Genomic DNA, 20,234 nt, shown 5'->3' with positions numbered 1-20,234 from the left:
GTCTGAAAATAAATTAAAGGATTATTACAATTTTCCGAGAATGGCGCCTTTATGTGTGCTGTTCCCGGGGAGAGGTGGTCGGAATTTCCAATATATTATAATTCCGACCACCTCTTTAATAAAAGCTGCAGGCATCAGGACAGCAGTTTCAAGTCAGAAGCAGGTGTTCTGAAGATATGCCATAAGTGTACAGGTTGCACTCAATATTCATTTCTCCTCCTTTTCTTGTGCCACCTATTGGAAGTAGCAATCCTAACAGTCAATTTCGATCTTTAACGATCCTTGTCACATGACTTAGGATAAAAGCCAAACCAGAATCTCAATTTGCAAATTGAGATTCTGGTTTGGCTTTTATCCTAAGTCATGTGACAAGGCTCGTTAAAGGGTTGACATTGATTGATAGGATTGCTACTTCCAATAGGTGGCACTAGAGTTCTAGTCCTCTTCCTCTCTGAAGAGACAATTTGCATATTTCCCAGAGGAGCATTGCGGCTTTAAGTCTCCTCATCTCGATATGCTTAACATGTCACTCTCCGCAAGGAGAAACGATACTTCTTGGATCCTCCTTTTCTTCAAAGAGGTATAACTTTTTTTAATCTTTTTAGTCAAAGGGTAAAAAAAATTAAATGAAAATATATAAGTGCACTATAATTCTTATGGTGTTCATTTTGTGGTAAAAATGACAAGGAAATAATGATTCTCCATGTCAGTATGATTTCAATGATACCAAACTTGTACAGTTGTTTATTTCAGTGGCTTCAAAAACTTCAGAACTTTGGTTTGTGTCACTGTTTTCAGAGACATCGCTTTGTTTTTTTATTTTTCAGTCGATGGAGTTCTGTCAAAGCTTGTTTTTTTTTTGCGGGTCAAGTGTAACATTTTCTTGGCATCATTTTTGAGTACATACTACTTTTATTGTTTATTATTGCATTTTTTTTGTTGATGGGGTGTTGACCAAAAAAAGTCAGTTTTGATTTTTTTTAAGATATTTTCCCTACAGGTTTATCAATTTTATGGACTTTTATGGACGTGGCAATACCAAATATGTCTATTTTTTTATTATTAACTGAAGAAAACATGAGTTTAGAAGCAAAGTTTTTTTTTTTTTCATTAATCACTTCTTAGTTCCCATAAAAGCCTTGAACCTGCTGGCTACGATTCATAGAAGTGCACAACATGACAGTGACAGGGTTGTCCGCAGACCATGGTTGTGGAAAAATGGAGGAGGAATAATGGAAGGATGGAACTGACACCCAAGCTGGATTGCATGGCTTAAATACCACTGTCAGTGATTGCCAGCAAGTATCTAAGATATTAACAGCAGCTATTGGAGCTCAGCTCCGATTGCGACTGTTACAGGTAGATGCTGGCTATGTAATGGCTTATTCACACGTCAGTATGTTGCATCAGCATTTGTACCTCAAAACCTGGGGTGGAACATACAAACATAAATAATAATGGGTAATGGGAGATTAGTCTGGAGATAAATGGAGGACAAAAATTATGGATGGCTTTGTAGGTCAATGTTAATAGTTTGAACTGGATACATTGGGGAAATGGGAGCCAATTAAGGGAACTTTAGAGCAGAGATGCAGAGGAATGGCGAACCAAGAGATGGATTAGTTGAGCAGCAGAGTTAAGGACGGACTGGAAGGATGGCCTGGAGAGGTGCGAGAGTGCTAGCAGGGAGGCCACAGAGGAGGATACTGCAGAAGTCAAGGCGGGAGGGTGTGCACTAACATTTTTGTAGAGTAATGGTTGAGGAAAAGACGGATTCTGGAAATATTTTTGAGTTGAAAGTGGCAAGAGCTTGGATGTGCGGATTGAAGGACAGGGCAGAGTTGAGGATTACTCCAAAGCAGTGGACTTGTGGTACAGGGGAAAGCATGATATAATTTATTGTGATAGATATATCAAGTAGGGGAGTTAGGTGAGATGGAGGAAAGATGATAAGGCCAGATTTATCCACATTGAGGAAGTGTGGGGAGATTGAGGATATGGCTGATAGACACTTAGGGATTTTGGATAGCAGAGAGATGACGTCTAGGCCAGAGATGTATATCTGAGTAGCATTAGTGTGTAGATGGGACTTTAAGTTCTCCCAGGCCAAAGGTATACATTGAGAAAAGTAAGGGTCCCAGAACAGAGCCTTGAAGGACATCAACAGAAAGAAGGTGGGATGAGGAGGTACTGTGAGAGCAGGAGATGCTAAGCGTGCGGTTGTAGAGGTACAGATAAGTCCATATATATTTGGACAGAGACAACATTTTTCTAATTTTGGTTATAGACATTACCACAATGAATTTTAAACAAAACAATTCAGATACAGTTGAAGTTTAGACTTTCAGCTGTCATTTGAGGGTATACACATTAAAATTGGATGAAGGGTTTAGGAGTTTCAGCTCCTTAACATGTGCCACCCTGTTTTAAGGGACCAAAAGTAATTGGACAGATTAAATCATTTTAAATAAAATGTTCATTTCTAGTACTTGGTTGAAAACCCTTTGTTGGCAATGACTGCCTGAAGTCTTGAACTCATGAACATCACCAGACGCTGTGTTTGCTCCTTTTTGATGCTCTGCCAGGCCTTCACTGTGGTGGTTTTCAGTTGCTGTTTGTTTGTGGGCCTTTCTGTCTGAAGTTTAGTCTTTAACAGGTGAAATGCATGCTCAATTGGGTTGAGATCAGGTGACTGACTTGGCGATTCAAGAATATTCCACTTCTTTGCCTTAATAAAGTGCTGGGTTCCTTTGGCTTTATGTTTTGGGTCATTGTCCATCTGTAGTATGAAACGACGACCAATCAGTTTGGATGCATTTGGCTGGATCTGAGCACACAGTATGGCTCTGAATACCTCAGAATTCATTCGGCTGCTTCTGTCCTGTGTCACATCATCAATAAATACTAGTGACCCAGTGTCACTGGCAACCATGCATGCCCAAGCCATCACACTGCCTACGCCGTGTTTTACAGATGATGTGGTATGCTTTGGATCATGAGCTGTACCACGCCTTCACCATACTTTTCTCTTTCCATCATTCTGGTAGAGGTTGATCTTGGTTTCATCTGTCCAAAGAATGTTCTTCCAGAACTGTGCTGGCTTTGTTAGATGTTTTTTTTTCAGCAAAATCCAGTCTAGCCTTTTTATTCTTGATGCTTATGAGTGGCTTGCACCGTGCAGTGAACCCTCTGTGTTTACTTTCATGCAGTCTTCTCTTTATCTTAGACTAGCTGAAGAGCCCGGCGTTGCCTGGGCATAGTAAATATCTGTGGTTAGTTATAGCACCTCACTTCTCTTATTTTCCCATCACGCCTCTCATTTTCCCAATCACATCTTTAATTTTCCCCCTCACATCTCTCATTTTCTCCCTCACACCTCTCATTTTCTCCCTCACTCCTCTCATTCCCACCTAACACTTGTCATTTCGACCTCACATCTGTCATTTTCCGATCACTACACTATTTTCCCTCACTCCTCTCATTTTGCACTCACACCTTTTCATTTTCACCTCACACCTCTCATTTTCACCTCAGTATATACATGTTTGTCATCTCCCTTATATATAGTATACACCTGTATGTCATCTCCTGTATATAGTATATACCTGTATGTCATCTCCCCTGTATATAGTATATACCTGCTGTGTGTCATCTCCCCTGTATATAGTATATACTTGTATGTCATCTCCTCCTATATATAGTATATACCTGTATGTCATCTCCTCCTATATAGTATATACCTGTATGTCATCTCCTCCTATATATAGTATATACCTGTATGTCATCTCCTTCTATATATAGTATATACCTGTATGTCATCTCCTTCTGTATATAGTATATACCTGTGTGTCATCTCCCCTGTATATAGTATATATCTGTGTGTCATCTCCTCCTGTATATAGTATATACCTGTATGTCATCTTCTATATATAGCATATACCTGTATGTCATCTCCTCCTGTATATAGTATATACCTGTAGGTAATCTGCTCCTGTATATAGTATGTACCTGTATGTCATCTCCTTCTTTATATAGTATATACCTGTGTGTCATCTCTCCTGTATATTTTATATATCTGTGTGTCATCTCCCCTGTATATAGTATATACCTGTGTGATCTCCTGTATTAGACCTCGTTAACACGTTATTTGCTCAGTATTTTTACCTCAGTATTTGTAAGATAAATTGGCAGGCTGATAAATCCCCAGCCAACAGGAAGCCCTCCACCTGGCAGTAAATATTAGCTCACACATACACATAATAGACAAGTCATGTGACTGACAGCTGCCGTATTTCCTATATGGTACATTTGTTGCTCTTGTAGTTTGTCTGCTTATTAATCAGATTTTTATTTTTGAAGGCTAATACCAGACTTGTGTGTGTTTTAGTGCGAGTTTCGTTTGTCAAGTTGTGTGTGTTGAGTTGTGTGTGGCGATATGCATGTAGCGACTTTTGTGAGATGAGTTTTGTGTGGCAACATGCGTGTAGCAACTTTTTGTGTGTCGAGTTGCATGTGACAGGTTAGTGTAGCAAGTTGTGTGCAGCAAGTTTTGCGCATGGCGAGTTTTGTGCGTGGTGAGTTTTATGTCTGGTGCCTTTTGAGTATGTGCAAGTTTTGTGTGAGGCAACTTTTGCATGTGTTGCAAATTTTGTGCATGTGGCAATTTTTCCGCATGTGCAAGTTTTGCGCGTGGCGAGTTTTCCATGATGTGAGTTTTGCACTTGTGGCGAGTTTTGCGTGAGCCTATTTTTTGCATGTGGTGAGTTTTGCGCGTGGTGAGTTTTGAGCGGCGACTTTTGTGTTTCGACTTTTATGTGGCGAGGTTGGTGTATGTGTGGTGAAATGTGTGCTGAGGGTTGTATATGTGTTCAAGCACGTGTTAGTGTGTGGCGCATTTTGTGTGTGTGTTCATATCCCCTTGTGTGGTGAGTATCCCATGTCAGGGTCCCACCTTAGCAACTGTACGGTATATACTCTTTGGCGCCATCGCTCTCACTCTTTAAGTCCCCCTTGTTCACATCTGGCAGCTGTCAATTTGCCTCCAACACTTTTCTTTTCACTTTTCCCCATTATGTAGATAGGGGAAAAATAGTTTGGTGAATTGGAAAGCGCGGAGTTAAAATTTCACCTCACAACATAGCCTATGACGCTCTCAGGGTCCAGACGTGTGACTGTGCAAACTTTTGTGGCTGTAGCTGCGACGCCTCCAACACTTTTCATTTCACTTTTTCCCCATTATGTAGATAGGGGCAAAATTGTTTGGTGAATTGGAAAGCGCGGGGTTAAAATTTCACCTCATAACGTAGCCTATGACGCTCTCAGGGTCCAGACGTGTGACTGTGCAAAATTTTGTTGCTGTAGCTGCGACGCTTCCAACACTTTTCCTTCCACTTTTTTCCCCATTATGTAGATAGGGGCAAAATTGTTTGGTGAATTGGAACACGCGGGGTTAAAATTTCGCCTCACAATATAGCCTATGACGCTCTCGGGGTCCAGACGTGTGACTGTGCCAAATTTTGTGGCTGTAGCTGCGACGGTGCAGATGCCAATCCCGGACATACACACACACACACACACACACACACATTCAGCTTTATATAGTAGATTTGGATATTGATACGCCGACCTCCTGGGGAGTGTTCACTTGGTTGGCTGTTGTGAAGGGGTTTCTCTTCACCATGGAGATTATTCTGTGATCATCCACCACTGTTGTCTTCCGTGGGCGCCAAGGTCTTTTTGCATTGATGAGTTCACCAGTGCTTTCTTTCTTTCTCAGGATGTACCAAACTATAGATTTTGCCACTCCTAATATTGTAGCAATTTCTCCGATGGGTTTTTTCTGTTTTTGCAGCTTAAGGATGGCTTGTTTCACCTGCATGGAGAGCTCCTTTGACCGCATGTTTACTTCACAGCAAAACCTTCCAAATGCAAGCACAACACCTCAAATCAACTCCAGGCCTTTTATCTGCTTAATTGAGAATGACATAATGAAGGGATTGCCCACACCTGTCCATGTAATAGCCTTGGAGTCAAACATCCAATTACTTTTGGTCCCTTTAAAAACAGGGTGGCACATGTTAAGGAGCTGAAACTCCTAAACCCTTCATCCAATTTTAATGTGGATACCCTCAAATAAAAGCTGAAAGTCTGAACTTCAACTGCATCTGAATTGTTTTGTTTAAAATTCATTGTGGTAATGTCTATAACCAAAATTAGAAAAATGTTGTCTCTGTCCAAATATATATATATATGGACTCAACTGTATGAGAAGATCCAGTAAAGAGCAAGGTCTCTGATGCCAAGGGAGTAGATGATTTTGTAGGAGGGAATGTTTGACTGTGTTGAAAGCAGAGGACAGGTCTATAAGGAGGAGTATAGAGAATTGTCTGTTAATTTTGACAATAAGTCAATGATAATTTTGGTCAGGGCAGTTTCGATGAAGTGATGGAGATGGAAGCCGGATTGCAGTATGTCAAAGAGCGAGTTAGATGAGAGATGGGAGGAATGCAGCTCAAGGAGTTTGAAGGTGAACGAGAGCAGCAATGTTGACCGATAGCTGGACGTAGAGGTCGGGTCGAGGGATGGCTTCTTTAGGATAGGTGTGATCGTTTGAAAGCAGAAGGGAAGGTACCAGTGGTTAGCGATAGGTTGAAAATATGGGTTAGGGCTGTGATAAGCATGGTGGTGAGGTTGGGGAGGAGCTGGGATGGAGTCAAGTGTACATGTGTGATTTGGAGAGGAGTTAAGTGAGCTCCCCTTCGGTGATGGTAAGGAGGAAGGTTATGAGGGAAGCGCAGTAGTCTTTTATACATAGGGGTTGTGGTGGCTTGGCAGTAAAGACATGCGAAGTCTGCCATGCCATGAATGTATGAGATGGGAATACAGTGTTAAGCTAGATTTTTCAGTATTCGCGCCAGTTGGCAACTCAGCCACAGGTGCTTAAACGTTCAAAATACAGTATATTTCCCTTACAAATTGTTTGATTTATTTCCAATTAGTCCTACTTAGTAAATTGAACACAGATTTGCTTAATTTATGCTACTGAGTGTTCAATGTCTGCAGTTTACTCGCAGTAGTCAGAGAAATTCACGACACAATATCTTCGCTATGGTATATAACGTGATAATAATATCAATTAGCTAAATTCTTTTGGATTACCTTTACTGTTTCCCTTTTCCAGGCATTGTAAGGTCACCTCTGGCTGGAGACTTCATTACGCTGCAGTGTAGAGAGTTACTGCGAGAGATGAATGTGGACTTAATCCCTCCATATATGATTGCTTCTAAGGTGAGAAGAATCCTTATACAAAATTGAGAAGTTTCAATATTGTCTTAAAGTATTAATAATGATAGTTTGATCATTGGGGGATTTTTCAGGAGGTGGTACCAGTGGGAGCACCGGCTATCTGGCAGAAAAAGCAAGCGCTGCCTCACGTGACCCAGTCTTGGCATGACCATATGTGCAGTGTAAGTACAACATTAATGTATGGAACAAACATAGAATCCAGAAAACTAAAAACTATAAAGAACTAATTTCTACCACTTTGTTGCAGAATGTAATACATGACTTTAAGAAATCTGTGCTACAAGTCTCCAGCACTGCTTACCATGAGAAGTAAGTCTGTCTTTAGTGTCGGCCATGTACTGAACATCTATGTTATTAATCAGTATAAACTCTTCCCCTCCTCCAGTGTAGCAGCCCAGATGCCGACAGTCCACTATGAATTTCCTAATGGCTATAACCGCAGGTTTGGAGTTGAGCGACTAAGAGTTGTGGAGGGATTATTTAATACTTCCGGTGTGAAGGTCGGTTTTTGTGCTATTTTGTTAATGGTAGACATAGTCATGGCTAGAACAGAATTGTATGGTTAATGCCTTTTGTCCTAGCATAGGTATTAGGCCCCCTGAACAGGACGTGTGGTATTAATTTGTTTTTCACGGTTATCACATGTACCCATTATAACCTATGCTACTGTGCACGTCTGTGTTCTTACATGGATCTGCATTTTTTTGTTAATTTGACCATTCCTCATTCTCAGAAAATAAATACAAAATTTATTGCTATGAAATTTGGAGACGTTGTCAGTAGATTATAGAATAAAAGAACAATTTACATTTTACTCAAAAATATACCTATAAAGAGAACAATCAGACAAACTGAACATTTTGCACTGGTCTCTTAATTTTTGCCTGAGCTGTATATATACCAGCAGAGGGCCCAGGATGAGGACATGTAGCAGAATGGGTGATAAATATACTGTACCAGAATGGGGCAAGGATTAGGGACACACAAAACAGGATGGAGGGAGTATATATATATATATATATATATATATATATATATATAGTAATATTTTCAGCATGGAGGGGGAACCCCTTTCCAAATCTTGCACCGGGGTCCTTCAGCCTCTAGTTACGCCACTGGCTATACTGCACTTGAAAGCTGCAGCTAATGACTGTTAAGTGGTCTTTTGCTGTATACCATTGAGGCCAAAGATTAACTGCACTTGTCATGTCTGGTAGACAGCACTGGTGCCAAGTACACGACGACCAGTGGAATGGTAGAGGATTCAGCACAGGTTTTTTTTTTTTGTATTTTTTTAATCACATTCTCCACTTTTTTCATTTATGACTGAGTTTTTTGGAAGTTGTAATTGGTATAGAACGACAACAGCTTTTTCTTGCTGATGCACCTAAGAAGCATACAAGACCTTTTTCTGTATGCGGTTATTGATCTCTAACACTTATCTTACAATCACCAGTAAATGTGTCCCTTTTTTGTGTTTTATGTAAGGCATAAAAAATAACTGCAATATGTTCTCTCTTCAGGGCTTGGCTGATGATACCACGCTTGGAGTTAGCCAAGTAGTGTTAAAAAGTGTTGACATGTGTGATAGTAAAATTAGTGCGGTAAGTATAAAACTGAGAAGTAAAAAGTCATCAATATGGACATTATGTGCCAATAACAAAACATGACTGATTCCTATGGGGCCATAGCAGTTACTCTCGGATGGCAGTAATATGGGGGCATTTTAGTCAGTAATTACATGGACAACACCCACAGCTCCCCATGCATCTAGTGAACCAGACGATAGGTTCCTCTGGTGATCTATCACGTAAAACTAAATATTAAAAATAAATAAATGAAAAATTTGTAAAATATAATGGTAATTTTGCAAACTGACTATGCTACCAGCAAATGTAAAATAATAATGCATTTTATTTCATAGAAACTGTATGGCAACATCATCGTCACAGGCGGAAATTCCTTACTACCAGGATTCACGGACAGACTCACAAGAGAACTCTCAAATAAAACAAAGGTAACATTTACGTTCTGTGGATAGAGAATCGCTTTCCAGGACTCGGACATTGATTGCCTTTCCCCAGCTAATTGTCCAGATTATCCATATAGGAGGAGAACCATAATGAAATGTTTCTATTACAGAGCATAAAACTGAAGCTGGTGACAAATCCGCTGGTAGTAGAGAGGAGGCGGCTCAGTTCATGGCTTGGCGGCTCCACTCTTGCTACTCTGGTGAGTGAAAAATACTTGTTTAAAAAGTATTATGTGACTTATGAACGCAACATCAAAATGCCCAGCACTGGGCCTGGTGCCACATGGATTCTCCCTTTAGTGTACTGAACCACTGTCCCACTAGATCTGGGTATACCTATATTATTTGCCTATAATGCTTTTTTTAATCTATTGTTTTTGCATATCTACTAGTGATGAGGAAACGTGCTCGGATAAGATGTTATCTGAGTATGCTCGAGTGTTAATGGAGCGACTTCGGCATGCTCGAATACGATGTTCGAGTCCCCACGGCTTTTAGACAATCCATGCATGTGCTGCAGTGGTCGAACAGCCGCGGGGACTCGGACATAGTATTCGAGCACGCCAAAGACACTCGGTTAACACCTTATCCGAGGACGTTCGCTCATCAATAATATTTACCCAACTGGACGTGGTTACAAATACTTATTTTCAGTAACTGAATACATATACAAAAACTGTAAATGAATAAGGTCATTGGCCTATCTACACGATCATTCTGTTTCATTTGCTTAGGTTGGCCAAAAAAAACTCCACTGGTTATTGAAAATGCATACTTGTATAAAATCCCACTAACAAGTCTGTATACGGCTCCAGCCTGACAGGCACACAATGGGGCAGCACGGTGGCTCAGTGGTTAGCAATGTTGCCTTTTAGTATTGTGGGGCCTGGGTTCAAATTCCAGCAAGATAAAGCCCCAATGGGGATAATGATGTGGCGCTATACAACCAAGTAAAATAAATTGAAAAAGCAAAATCTCTATAACATCTTTCTGCCTTTGCCAACACCAAGACTGGCCAACTGGAATAGTGTAATATGTAGACAAACCTAGAATTAGCAAGATATACTTGATAATGTAAATATGGTATGGTCATGAACCAGATTCAAGTGTAAGAGCCTAAAAGGAGATACATCCCCAAACTATTCAAAATTAAACATTAATCTTTATTGAATGAATGGAAAAGCAGGGTAACAAGGGCAAAAGGGGATATTACACAATACATGAAAACAATAAACTCATCAGATGGTGGGAGGTATGATATTTCATAATATTCAAATACTCTGAGGCTTTGACAAGGGAAAGCCATCGGCGAAACGTGTGTTGGGAATACGTTCCTGGTGTAAGGTTGTTGTATACATATACAACCATAAAGAAAAAGTGCATGCATAAAAAAATGGGATCACCACATCAATCTTTAGAGTACAAAAGTAACAATTTTTATTGAAAACACCACACAAAAAAAACATTAAAACCAATTAAAAACCAAACAGCATGGGTAGAGGTTTAGGGTCCACATAAATATAAGGTAAATACCAAAAGAACACTTCACAGCCAGTTACAATAGAATACATGTCAATATAATCAAATCATGATAGCCCGATAGTATATGGTATATGCATGCTGTTATTCTCAAACAATACCAATCCCCATAAGCATAACAAATGACAGGATACCTAACCAGAAACAGTATTAATGACTGAGGAGGGAACCTAAACTGTACGTTAGTCACACGGAGATCAAATACCCCAAACAATAAGTATTCAGCAGAGTTTACACCCAAAGCCCTATTTTCTTACCCCAACCCTAACAGAAAGGTAACCCCTCAAATATTGCATAGTAAGCTCTACCAGTGTTCAGACCCATGCGTATCGACGCTTGAAGCGTCTTCCTCAAGGTCAATGGTACAATGGTGGTGTACTACCAGTGTCTAAATAGGCAAATAGTTTATTGTTTAACATACCAGGTGTGCAGAGCAATGGCGGCGCAGGCACATAGATACATGGGTCCGGCGTGTTGCAGAGACTATTGCGTAAGTGCCAACATTCCCAGTTACCGGAAACCAGCGAGTAATACACAGCGCATGCGCGATCGGTGCTAATTTACTGTGGCAGTCCAGTACAATAATATCAAGAAATTCCGGATCAAAAGGCACGATCGCGTAAGTTGTTTATGCGAGAGGTGATAGGTATACCTGTAGTTCAGGAAAACCGTCCCTACAGAAGGTAATATTCCCCCTAAATCAGGTTCACAGTATTGAGAATGGGTTGTCACAACAACACCCATATAAATCGCATTAAGTCCAGCACATGCGCAGATCCAAAAAAGGGGGATATTGGCTGTGCGACCACATACAGCAAGATCCAGAGTTCCGGATCAAAAGCACGAATATGTAAGTTGTTTATGCGATAGGTGATAGATGTACACGTAGTACAGGATAGCCGTCCCTACGGAGGAATAGTATACATATACTATTGTAGTATATAGTACATACAATTTTTATTCATTTATTCTTTTCTGACAATGTATTGATTGCGCATTATATCACCTTTATCATGCTATTATTTATTTAGATATGTATTTACTATTAACCATGATGATACTTGAGACATAGAGAGGAATCAGGATTGCACTTTATACACTGGGTACGGAATACTTATGACAATGTGATATTTCAGTTTTTCTTAAATTTGCAAAAATTTCTACATTTCTGTTTTTTTTCAGTCAAGATGGGGTGCAGAGTGTACATTAATGTGAAAAAATGATCTTTTTTGAATTTACCAAATAGCTGCAATGAAACAGAGTGAAAAATTTAAAGGGGTCTGAATACTTTCTGTATCCACTGTATGTAGTCCCTGATGACATCTATTTTGTTTATATACAATATGCTCTTTATTACTTACTTACTAAAAATAGGGATTTTTGTGTACTCACCGTAAAATCCTTTTCTCTGAGCCACTCATTGGGGGACACAGGACCATGGCTGTTATGCTGCTGTCACTAGGGGGCTGACACTAAGTTGAGACAAAAAAAGTTAGCTCCTCCCCTGCAGTATACACCTTCATGCTGGCTTCCAGAGACCCAGTTCAGTGCAAAAGCAGTAGGAGATTAATAACAACATATTACATAACATTAGAGTATAACATGTCAGAGAAAGTCAAGAACCAAAAAGGTAACGAGCCATAAGGCTAACAGGGTGGGTGCTGTGTCCCCCAATGAGTGGCTCGGAGAAAAGGATTTTACGGTGAGCACACAAAAATCCCTATTTCTCCTTCGCCACATTGGGGGACACAGGACCATGGGACGTCCCAAAGCAGTTCCTGGGTGGGGAACAACACAACCAAATAACTCTGTGTACCATCTGACTATAGATGTAAAACGGCCGCCTGCAGAATATGCCTGCCAAGGGCCGCATCGGCGGAAGATTGTGGACATTGTAGTGCTTTGTGAAAGTATGCAGGCTAGACCATGTTGCGGCCTTGCAAACCTGCTCCGCCGTCGCCTGGTGCCGAATGGCCCAGGAAGCACCCATCGACCGAGTAGAGTGTGCCCTAACCCCCACCGGGATAGGTCTGCCCCTGACCCGATAAGATTCTTGGATAGCCAATCGGATCCATCTGGCTATCGTGGCCTTAGACGCGGCTGAGCCCTTTCTATGACCCTCCTTGGAGGACAAAGAGGGAGTCCGATTTGCGGAAGGGAGCAGTCCTAGAAACGTACCTCCTGAGGGCCCGTACCACGTCCAAGGTGTGAAGGGCCTTTTCGACCCTATGTCCCGGCTGTGGGCAGAAGGAGGGAAGAATGATATCTTCATTAAGGTGGAAGGATGAAACCACCTTAGGGAGAAAAGCCGGAGATGGGCGTAGGACTACTTTGTCCTGGTGGAAGGAAAGGCGCCCGGCAGGATAGTGCGGCCAACTCCGAGACGCGCCTGATAGATGTTACTGCCACAAGGAACGCAACCTTCCAGGAGAGGATGATCAGCGAGACATCCTGCAAAGGTTCAAACGGAGATTCCTGAAGGACGCTCAGGACCAAATTGAGATCCCAGGTCTCTAACGGTATTCTGTAGGGGGGTACCACGTGGGATACCCCTTGAATAAAGGTCCTGACTTGCAAGTTAGCAGCAATCTTACGCTGGAACAACACCGATAATGCTGAGATCTGACCCTTGAGGGAACTGAGCGCCAGGCCGGAATCCAAGCCGGACTGGAGAAATTCCAGAATGGAGGGAATGGAGAAAACGAGAGGAGGGCGACTGCGGAGCCTGCACCATGAAAAGAAGGCTGTCCAGGTGCGGTGATAGATGCGAGCGGAAGATGTCTTGTGAGCGTTGATCATGGTGGCGATGACCTGCTGGGAGAAACCTGCTTGAGTTAGGATCCAGGTTTCAACAGCCACGCTGTTAAACATAGGGCCCCTGAGCTCTGGTGGTAGATCGGTCCTTGGCGAAGCAGATCTGGGCGGTCTGGTAACCGCCAGGGGACGTCTGATACGAGATGAACGAGCTCCGCATACCATGCGCGACGTGGCCAATCCGGGGCGATAAGAATCACCGGAACCCCCTCCATCTTGATCTTTCGGATCACTTTCGGCAACAAACGAAGTGGAGGGAACACGTACGGGAATTGGAACTGGTGTCATGGGGATATCAGTGCATCCACCCCGATGGCCCGGGGATCCCGAGAACGTGCTATGAAGTTGGGGGACCTTGGTGTTCAGTCTGGACGCCATTAGGTCCACGTCCGGGCTTCCCTAGCAAAGGCAGATTTGTTGAAAAACCTCTGGATGGAGTTCCCACTCCCCTGAGGCGAGACCCTGATGGCTGAAGTCCGCCGCCCAGTTTTCGACGCCTGGAATGTGCACTGCACAAATGGTGGAGTGGTTGGTCTCGGCCCAACAGAGAATGTGGGAGACTTCCTGCATCGCCGCCCTGCTGCGGGTACCCCCCTGATGGTTTATGTACGCCACCGCTGTGACGTTGTCCGATTGAATTCGGATTGGGTGGCCCGCGAGCAGGAAGTGAAAGCGTCTCAGGGCAAATCTGATAGCTCGGATCTCCAGAATGTTTATGGGAAGTTTCGACTCCCGAATCGTCCAATGCCCCTGGGCAGTGTGGTGGCGAAACACCGCTCCCCAACCGAGGAGACTGGCGTCGGTAGTCACCACCAGCCAATGGATCGGGAGAAAAGACCTCCCCTGGTTGAGAGATGATTCCAAAGTCCACCATTTGAGTGCTTGCCTGATCCGCGGGGGCAGAGGACATGGCCGGTCGAGGGTTAAGGGACTCCTGTCCCAATTGTCTAGCAGGGCCTGTTGGAAGGGATGGAAATGCAGTTGAGCGAAGGAGACCGCTTCCATTGCGGCCACCATCTTCCCCAGGATCTTCATGGCAAACCGAATGGACTGTGGACAAGGGCGACATAGCGTCCGGGCTCCCTGCTGAAGCGCTTGGGCCTTGGACCGAGGAAGTAAAACCAGCCCCTTGGACGTGTCCAGGATCATGCCTAGGAAAGAGACCTGTCGAGCTGGAACAGGGGAGGACTTGTCCAAGTTGATTAACCAGCCCAGGCGTGAAAGGGAATCTAACGTAATGCGGACGCTTGCGTCGCAGGCATGATAAGACGGACCTTTTATCAGTAGGTCGTCTAAGTATGGCAACACTCCCCAGGAGTGTAGAATGGCCATGACGGCCGCCATGACCTTTTCTGAATACCCTGGGCGCAGTGACATGACCGAAGGGTAAGGCCGTGAATGAAAATGGTCCTCTAAGATGGCGAAACGGAGGAACCTTTTATGTGGCGGGAAGATTGGGATATGAAGATAAGCATCTTTGATGTCTATTGATGCTAGGAACTCGCCTCTCTCCATCGAGGAGATGACTGACCGGAGGGATTCCATCCTGAAGTGCCGTACTTTTACATACTAGTTTAGGAGCTTCAGGTCCAAAATGGGGCGCACCGTCCCGTCCTTTTTTGGCACGACGAAGAGGTTTGAGTAAAAACCTCTGAATCTCTTGTGTTACGGAACCGGAACAATGACCCCGTTCTGGCGGAGGGATTCGATGGCGCAGTGAAGAGCGCGAGACTGAGCTCCCAAACCTGGGAGACAAGAGGGAAAAAACCGTGCTGGAGGGGAGGCGGAGAATTCTATTTTGTAACCAGAAGACACCAAGTCTCTGACCCATTCGTCGTGGATGACGGAAAGCCAGACGTGTCAAAAAAGAAGCCTCGGTGGTGTCGACTGGAATGCCCCCTGAGTCATTGTGAAGGAAATCTGGAAGGCCTGGAACCTGGTTCTGGGTTGTCTAGGTTTTCCTCGCCAGGACTGATTCGGTCTGTAAGAAGGCCGAGAGTCTCTATCTGTGCGTGTAGATCGTTCTGATCTGGATGATGCTGTGGAGTTGGACCAGAAAGGGCTACTGCGTAAGGGGCGAAAGCGAAAATGCTGTTGGCGCTGAAAAGCAGCTTTAGGCCTGTGTTGAGGGAGGAACTTGCTTTTCCCTCCGGTAGCATCGGAAATAAGCTGGTGCAATTTTTCTCCAAACAGACGCCCGCTCTGAAAAGGAAGGGAAATTAGGGACTTTTTTGAGGAGGAATCCGCACGCCACTCTCTAAGTCAAATAGCTCTCCTGATGGTGATGGCGTTTGAAGCCGCGGTTGCCGCACAGTCCGCTGCGTCTAATGACGCGTACATGACATAATCTGCAGCCATAGCGATTTGGTTGGCGAGGTCCGCCGCCTCAGACGGAAGAGCCTGGTCCTGAATGGATTTTGCATGGGCATCTGCCCAGAAAACCATTGCTTTGGCGACCCATGCCGCAGTGAAGGAGGGAGATAGAGAGGAACCTGAAGCTTCATACACTGAGCGTGCCAGAGAATCTAACTAGCGTTCTGTGGGATTTTTGAATGAGGCCCCGTCAGGTACTGATAAAAGCGTTTTGTTAGCCAAACGCTATACCGGAGGATGTACCAGTGGTGGTTCCGTCCAATCTTTGACCAGATCTGCGGAAAAGGGATACTTTGATTCCAGGGCCTTTTTACCCGTAAAGCGTTTATCCGGTCGCTCCCTGTGCCGCCGAACTATCTCTAAGAAGTCTGGATGGGAGGCGAACACCTTATGGGATCGCTTGGTTCTCGTAAAGGAAACTGCATGATCCGGAGCTGAATTAGGGTCATCATTAACCTTTAGCGCATGATTGACAGCCTCAATGAGGGAGTCAACAGTTGATTGGAACTCCGGAGAATCCGGGTCCAGGGACGCCTCAGACTCATACTCAAAGTCGTGATCGCTTCGAGACCCTGGAGAGGGTGAGCGAGAAGTGGAGCTACCAGAGGCTAAATGGCATGGTGAATGCTCAGGAGAGATAGTGTGGATCCGTTTTTTGGATGTCCGTACTCCTTTCCGGTAAGGGCAGCCCCTGCTGGCCGATGATTCCCTTGTTATAGAGGGGTCTCTTAACCCAGGAAAAGGAACGCCCCATTCCCCAGAGGGGACATGAAGGCATTCAATCACTTTGGCTAGCGAAGCCATGGATTGTGACAGTGACGCGGCCCACTCAGGGGGGCTAGATACACTGGGGTCGGTAGCGGCGGAGGGCTCCTGGGCACATTGGGCATCACAGGCAGGGCAGAGAGGGGAGCTTTGAGGCCGGGGGAGAGGCGCCTGGCAGGTGGAAATAGGTGGTATGTACCTTAGTGGCCTTTTTAGCCCTTGACTGCGACATGTTGTACCCCAATGAGGAAAAGCGGCTGCTAGTGGAAGCTGAGGGGTAACGCTGCAGGGAAGCACTTAGTGCCGTCTCCTGTGCCCCGCAATCAGATAGGTGGCGCTGAGTGGGAAAAACCTACGGAGCTTTGGAAAAGCCGGCCAGCGCTGCTGTGGAGGAGGAAGATGGCTGCCGAGAGTGTGTGGGTAGTCTCGCAGGGAGCGAGAAGCGCCAGAAGCGTGGGCAGAGCCGCAGGAATGATGCGTGAAGTGGGCGGAGCCTACCGGGATGCGGCCTACACTAGGCCGAAGCCGGGGACTAAATTTCTGGCTTCGGCCGGCGCGCACCCGCGGACTGCAGGGAAAAGAATCGCGGAGCTCTGGGGGGAATCCTGCCGCTACAGAGCCCTCCAAACATCTTGTGACCGCCGGAAAAAAATGACCCAAGGTGCACTTACCCCAAAATGAAGGTGCCTGGGGCAAATAGGATGGTGCATGGTTGGAGGAGCCTCCATCCACCATCCCCATAAAAAAAGGGGGGTGGAGAGGAACCGTCTCCCTCCTTCCATCATCCGCTCGTTTTCAGTGGTGATGCAGTAGGGGCTGCACGGATGCCACGGTGGAAGAGTGCCTCTGAACAGCCGAGGGTGAGACCTGGTGGGCAGGGCAGATGTCCGTTAAAAAAGGCCTGACTGCAGAAGAGGATACTGGAGGTGACACACCAGTGCTTATCTGTAAAGCAGGGGGGAGATCGGTGCTCTTGAAGGGGCCTGTCGCCCCAAAAGTCAGCTCAGGCAGTGGCATCCCACGTCGCAGGAGAGGATACGGAGAGGTAAAACTCCCGTGCTTGCCTGTTGTTGGTTCGGGGAGATCGGAACATGAAAGAATCCGTCGCCCCTTCGTCCAATCTTGCCTTGCGCAGGCGTGTACTATGGAGGACAGAGAATGAACTTCAATCCAATATTGCAGCCAGCATGCAGCCAGCGGGTAAGGAAAGGGTGAATCAAACACCCAAAAACCCCGCCTCCATGGCTGAAGATTGTTCCCTCCAAATTCAGGTGACAGTGTCCCTTTAAATCCAGTGTGCCTCCTACGGACACTAAGCTTGAACTGGGTCTCTGAAAGCCAGCATGAGGGTGTATACTGCAGGGGAGCAACTAACTTTTTTTGTCTCAACTTAGTGTCAGCCTCCTAGTGACAGCAGCATAACACCCATGGTCCTGTGTCCCCCAATGTGGCGAAGGAGAAAATGAGTATTTGAATATTACGAAATATCATACGTCCCACATCTGATTTATTGTGTAATATCCCCGTTTGACCTTGTTACCCTGCTTTTCTATTCATTCAACAAAGACTAATATTTAATTTTGAATAGTTTGGGGTTGTTTCTCCTTGTAGATTCATATATGCCGACAAACCTAGTAATGGTTCTTATCTGATCTTACAGGGAACCTTTCAGAGCTGGATAACAAAAAAGGAATATGAAGAAACAGGAAAACAATGTGTGGAGACGAAATGCCCTTAACTTGGAATTATGGAACTTAAGACACAAATTGAACTAGTAAACTGTTTTATTGCGTAATTTACCAGTTATGAATAGATGACATACCATAATGACTTGTGATTTACCAAGCAGGCTAACCCTCAGGGTGAATTCCTTCACTGCAGATTTTGTTGTAGAAAGTTCTGCAATGGGTTCATTCATCTGAAACAATCCAAAACAGATGAATAGAACTCACTCATTCACAGAAATATCTGCAACAAAACCAGCAGCATGGGAATTCACTATAGAACGTGATTTTACTGAGTACCATATTTTTTAAGACTATAAGACGCACCTAGGATTTAGAGGAAGAAAATAGAAATAAAATTTAAGCAAAAAATGTGGTCAACTCTGTCCTAATATCCCCCATCCTGGTGTGTGTGTATGTATATATATATATATATATAGTATATGTATATATATATATATATATATATATACATATATATATATATATATATATATATATATATATATATATATATCCCCATCCAGGTGTACATGGCCCCCTCATCATCATTCTGGTATACATGGGCCCCTCATCCTCAAGCTGGTAGGCATGGCCCCATCAGAAAAACATAAAAAACACCACAAATCCTCCTGCTCCTTTGCAGCATCCTGTTGTGATGCCAGTGGATGATTTATGCTCATAAGCAGCGCATGGCAGTGACATCATGCACTGCTTACAAGCTGAGGACAGCTGCCGAAATACTCACTGCTCCCCACGCCCGAGACTATGGGCATGTGGAGCAGTGAATATTCATTGATCTTTAATAGCAGCAGTGTTAGCCGCAGCCGCCGGCTTGCTGCAGAGACTGGCTGATCACGTGTGCCCGCTACTGAAGAGAATGAATATTCACTGCTCTCCACTCCCATAGGCGTGGGGAGCAGTGAATATTCATTCTCTTTAATAGCAGGCACAGGTGATCCCCCAGCAGCTGCAGGAAGCTAAAGGCTTTTAAAATCAATGAATATTCACTGCTCCACAGGCCCATAGTCCCTCCCACCTCAGCGCCAGCTTCTGTGCATAGAGGTGGGCGGGACTATGGGTGTGGGGAGCAGTGAATATTAATTTCTCTTTAGCAGTGGGCACAGTGGTTAGCTGCAGCAGGAGGCTCCTGCATCCTGTGACCCGCTGCATCTTCCTCACCTCCCCATCCACAGCAGGTACATCGGGCTGTAAGACGCACCTCCCATTTTCCTCAATTTTTGGAGGAAAAAAAGTGCGTCTTATAGTGCAAAAAATGCAGAGTGCAAGTTCCCATCTGGCATATCATCAGGGGTATTTCTGTACCATAAAGTGCAGTTTTCATGTCTAACTCACCCCATACCTAGCAGATTACAATGCTGTAGATTTCATGTGCGTTAGGCAGGTCATTTCCTGCAGCAAGAAAATTAGATTTTGCTAAATCTCATTCATAAAGCTGGTACTGAATCCATTGTAGAAAATGTGTGGCATTTATGCGTCCTTAGAAAATACCTTAATTTTACAGTCATGAGTTAAGGGATAGCTTTTGCCTTCAGCAATGTGTAAATAATAGTGAATTGATTACATCCCTACCTTGATTGGCAAGCATTTAATACTTGGATATGTATATAAGATAGTCAAGCTCAAATATTGCGATCCCAGCACGGTTGGGTTTCATGAAC

At 44.2% G+C, this 20,234-nt stretch overlaps 1 protein-coding gene across 1 annotated transcript in view; it reads left to right on the top strand.

Moving 5' to 3' along the window:
• The window catches only part of LOC138638181 (actin-like protein 6A), a 53,564-nt gene extending 34,671 nt beyond the window's left edge, over nucleotides 1-18,893 (top strand). The window contains exons 7-14 of the mRNA XM_069727266.1: nucleotides 7,181-7,287; nucleotides 7,377-7,466; nucleotides 7,553-7,614; nucleotides 7,691-7,805; nucleotides 8,829-8,909; nucleotides 9,230-9,322; nucleotides 9,448-9,537; nucleotides 18,489-18,893. Coding sequence (XP_069583367.1) covers nucleotides 7,181-7,287; nucleotides 7,377-7,466; nucleotides 7,553-7,614; nucleotides 7,691-7,805; nucleotides 8,829-8,909; nucleotides 9,230-9,322; nucleotides 9,448-9,537; nucleotides 18,489-18,566 — 716 coding nt within the window. The 3' untranslated portion in view covers nucleotides 18,567-18,893. The remainder of the gene's footprint in view (nucleotides 1-7,180; nucleotides 7,288-7,376; nucleotides 7,467-7,552; nucleotides 7,615-7,690; nucleotides 7,806-8,828; nucleotides 8,910-9,229; nucleotides 9,323-9,447; nucleotides 9,538-18,488) is intronic.
• The last annotated feature ends 1,341 nt before the right edge of the window (nucleotides 18,894-20,234 follow it).

This window comes from Ranitomeya imitator, chromosome 5, assembly GCF_032444005.1.
Source record: "Ranitomeya imitator isolate aRanImi1 chromosome 5, aRanImi1.pri, whole genome shotgun sequence".
NCBI lineage: Eukaryota > Metazoa > Chordata > Amphibia > Anura > Dendrobatidae > Ranitomeya > Ranitomeya imitator.
The sequence above is the reverse complement of the archived record's forward strand: the minus strand, read 5'-3'. Positions and strand labels throughout refer to the sequence as shown.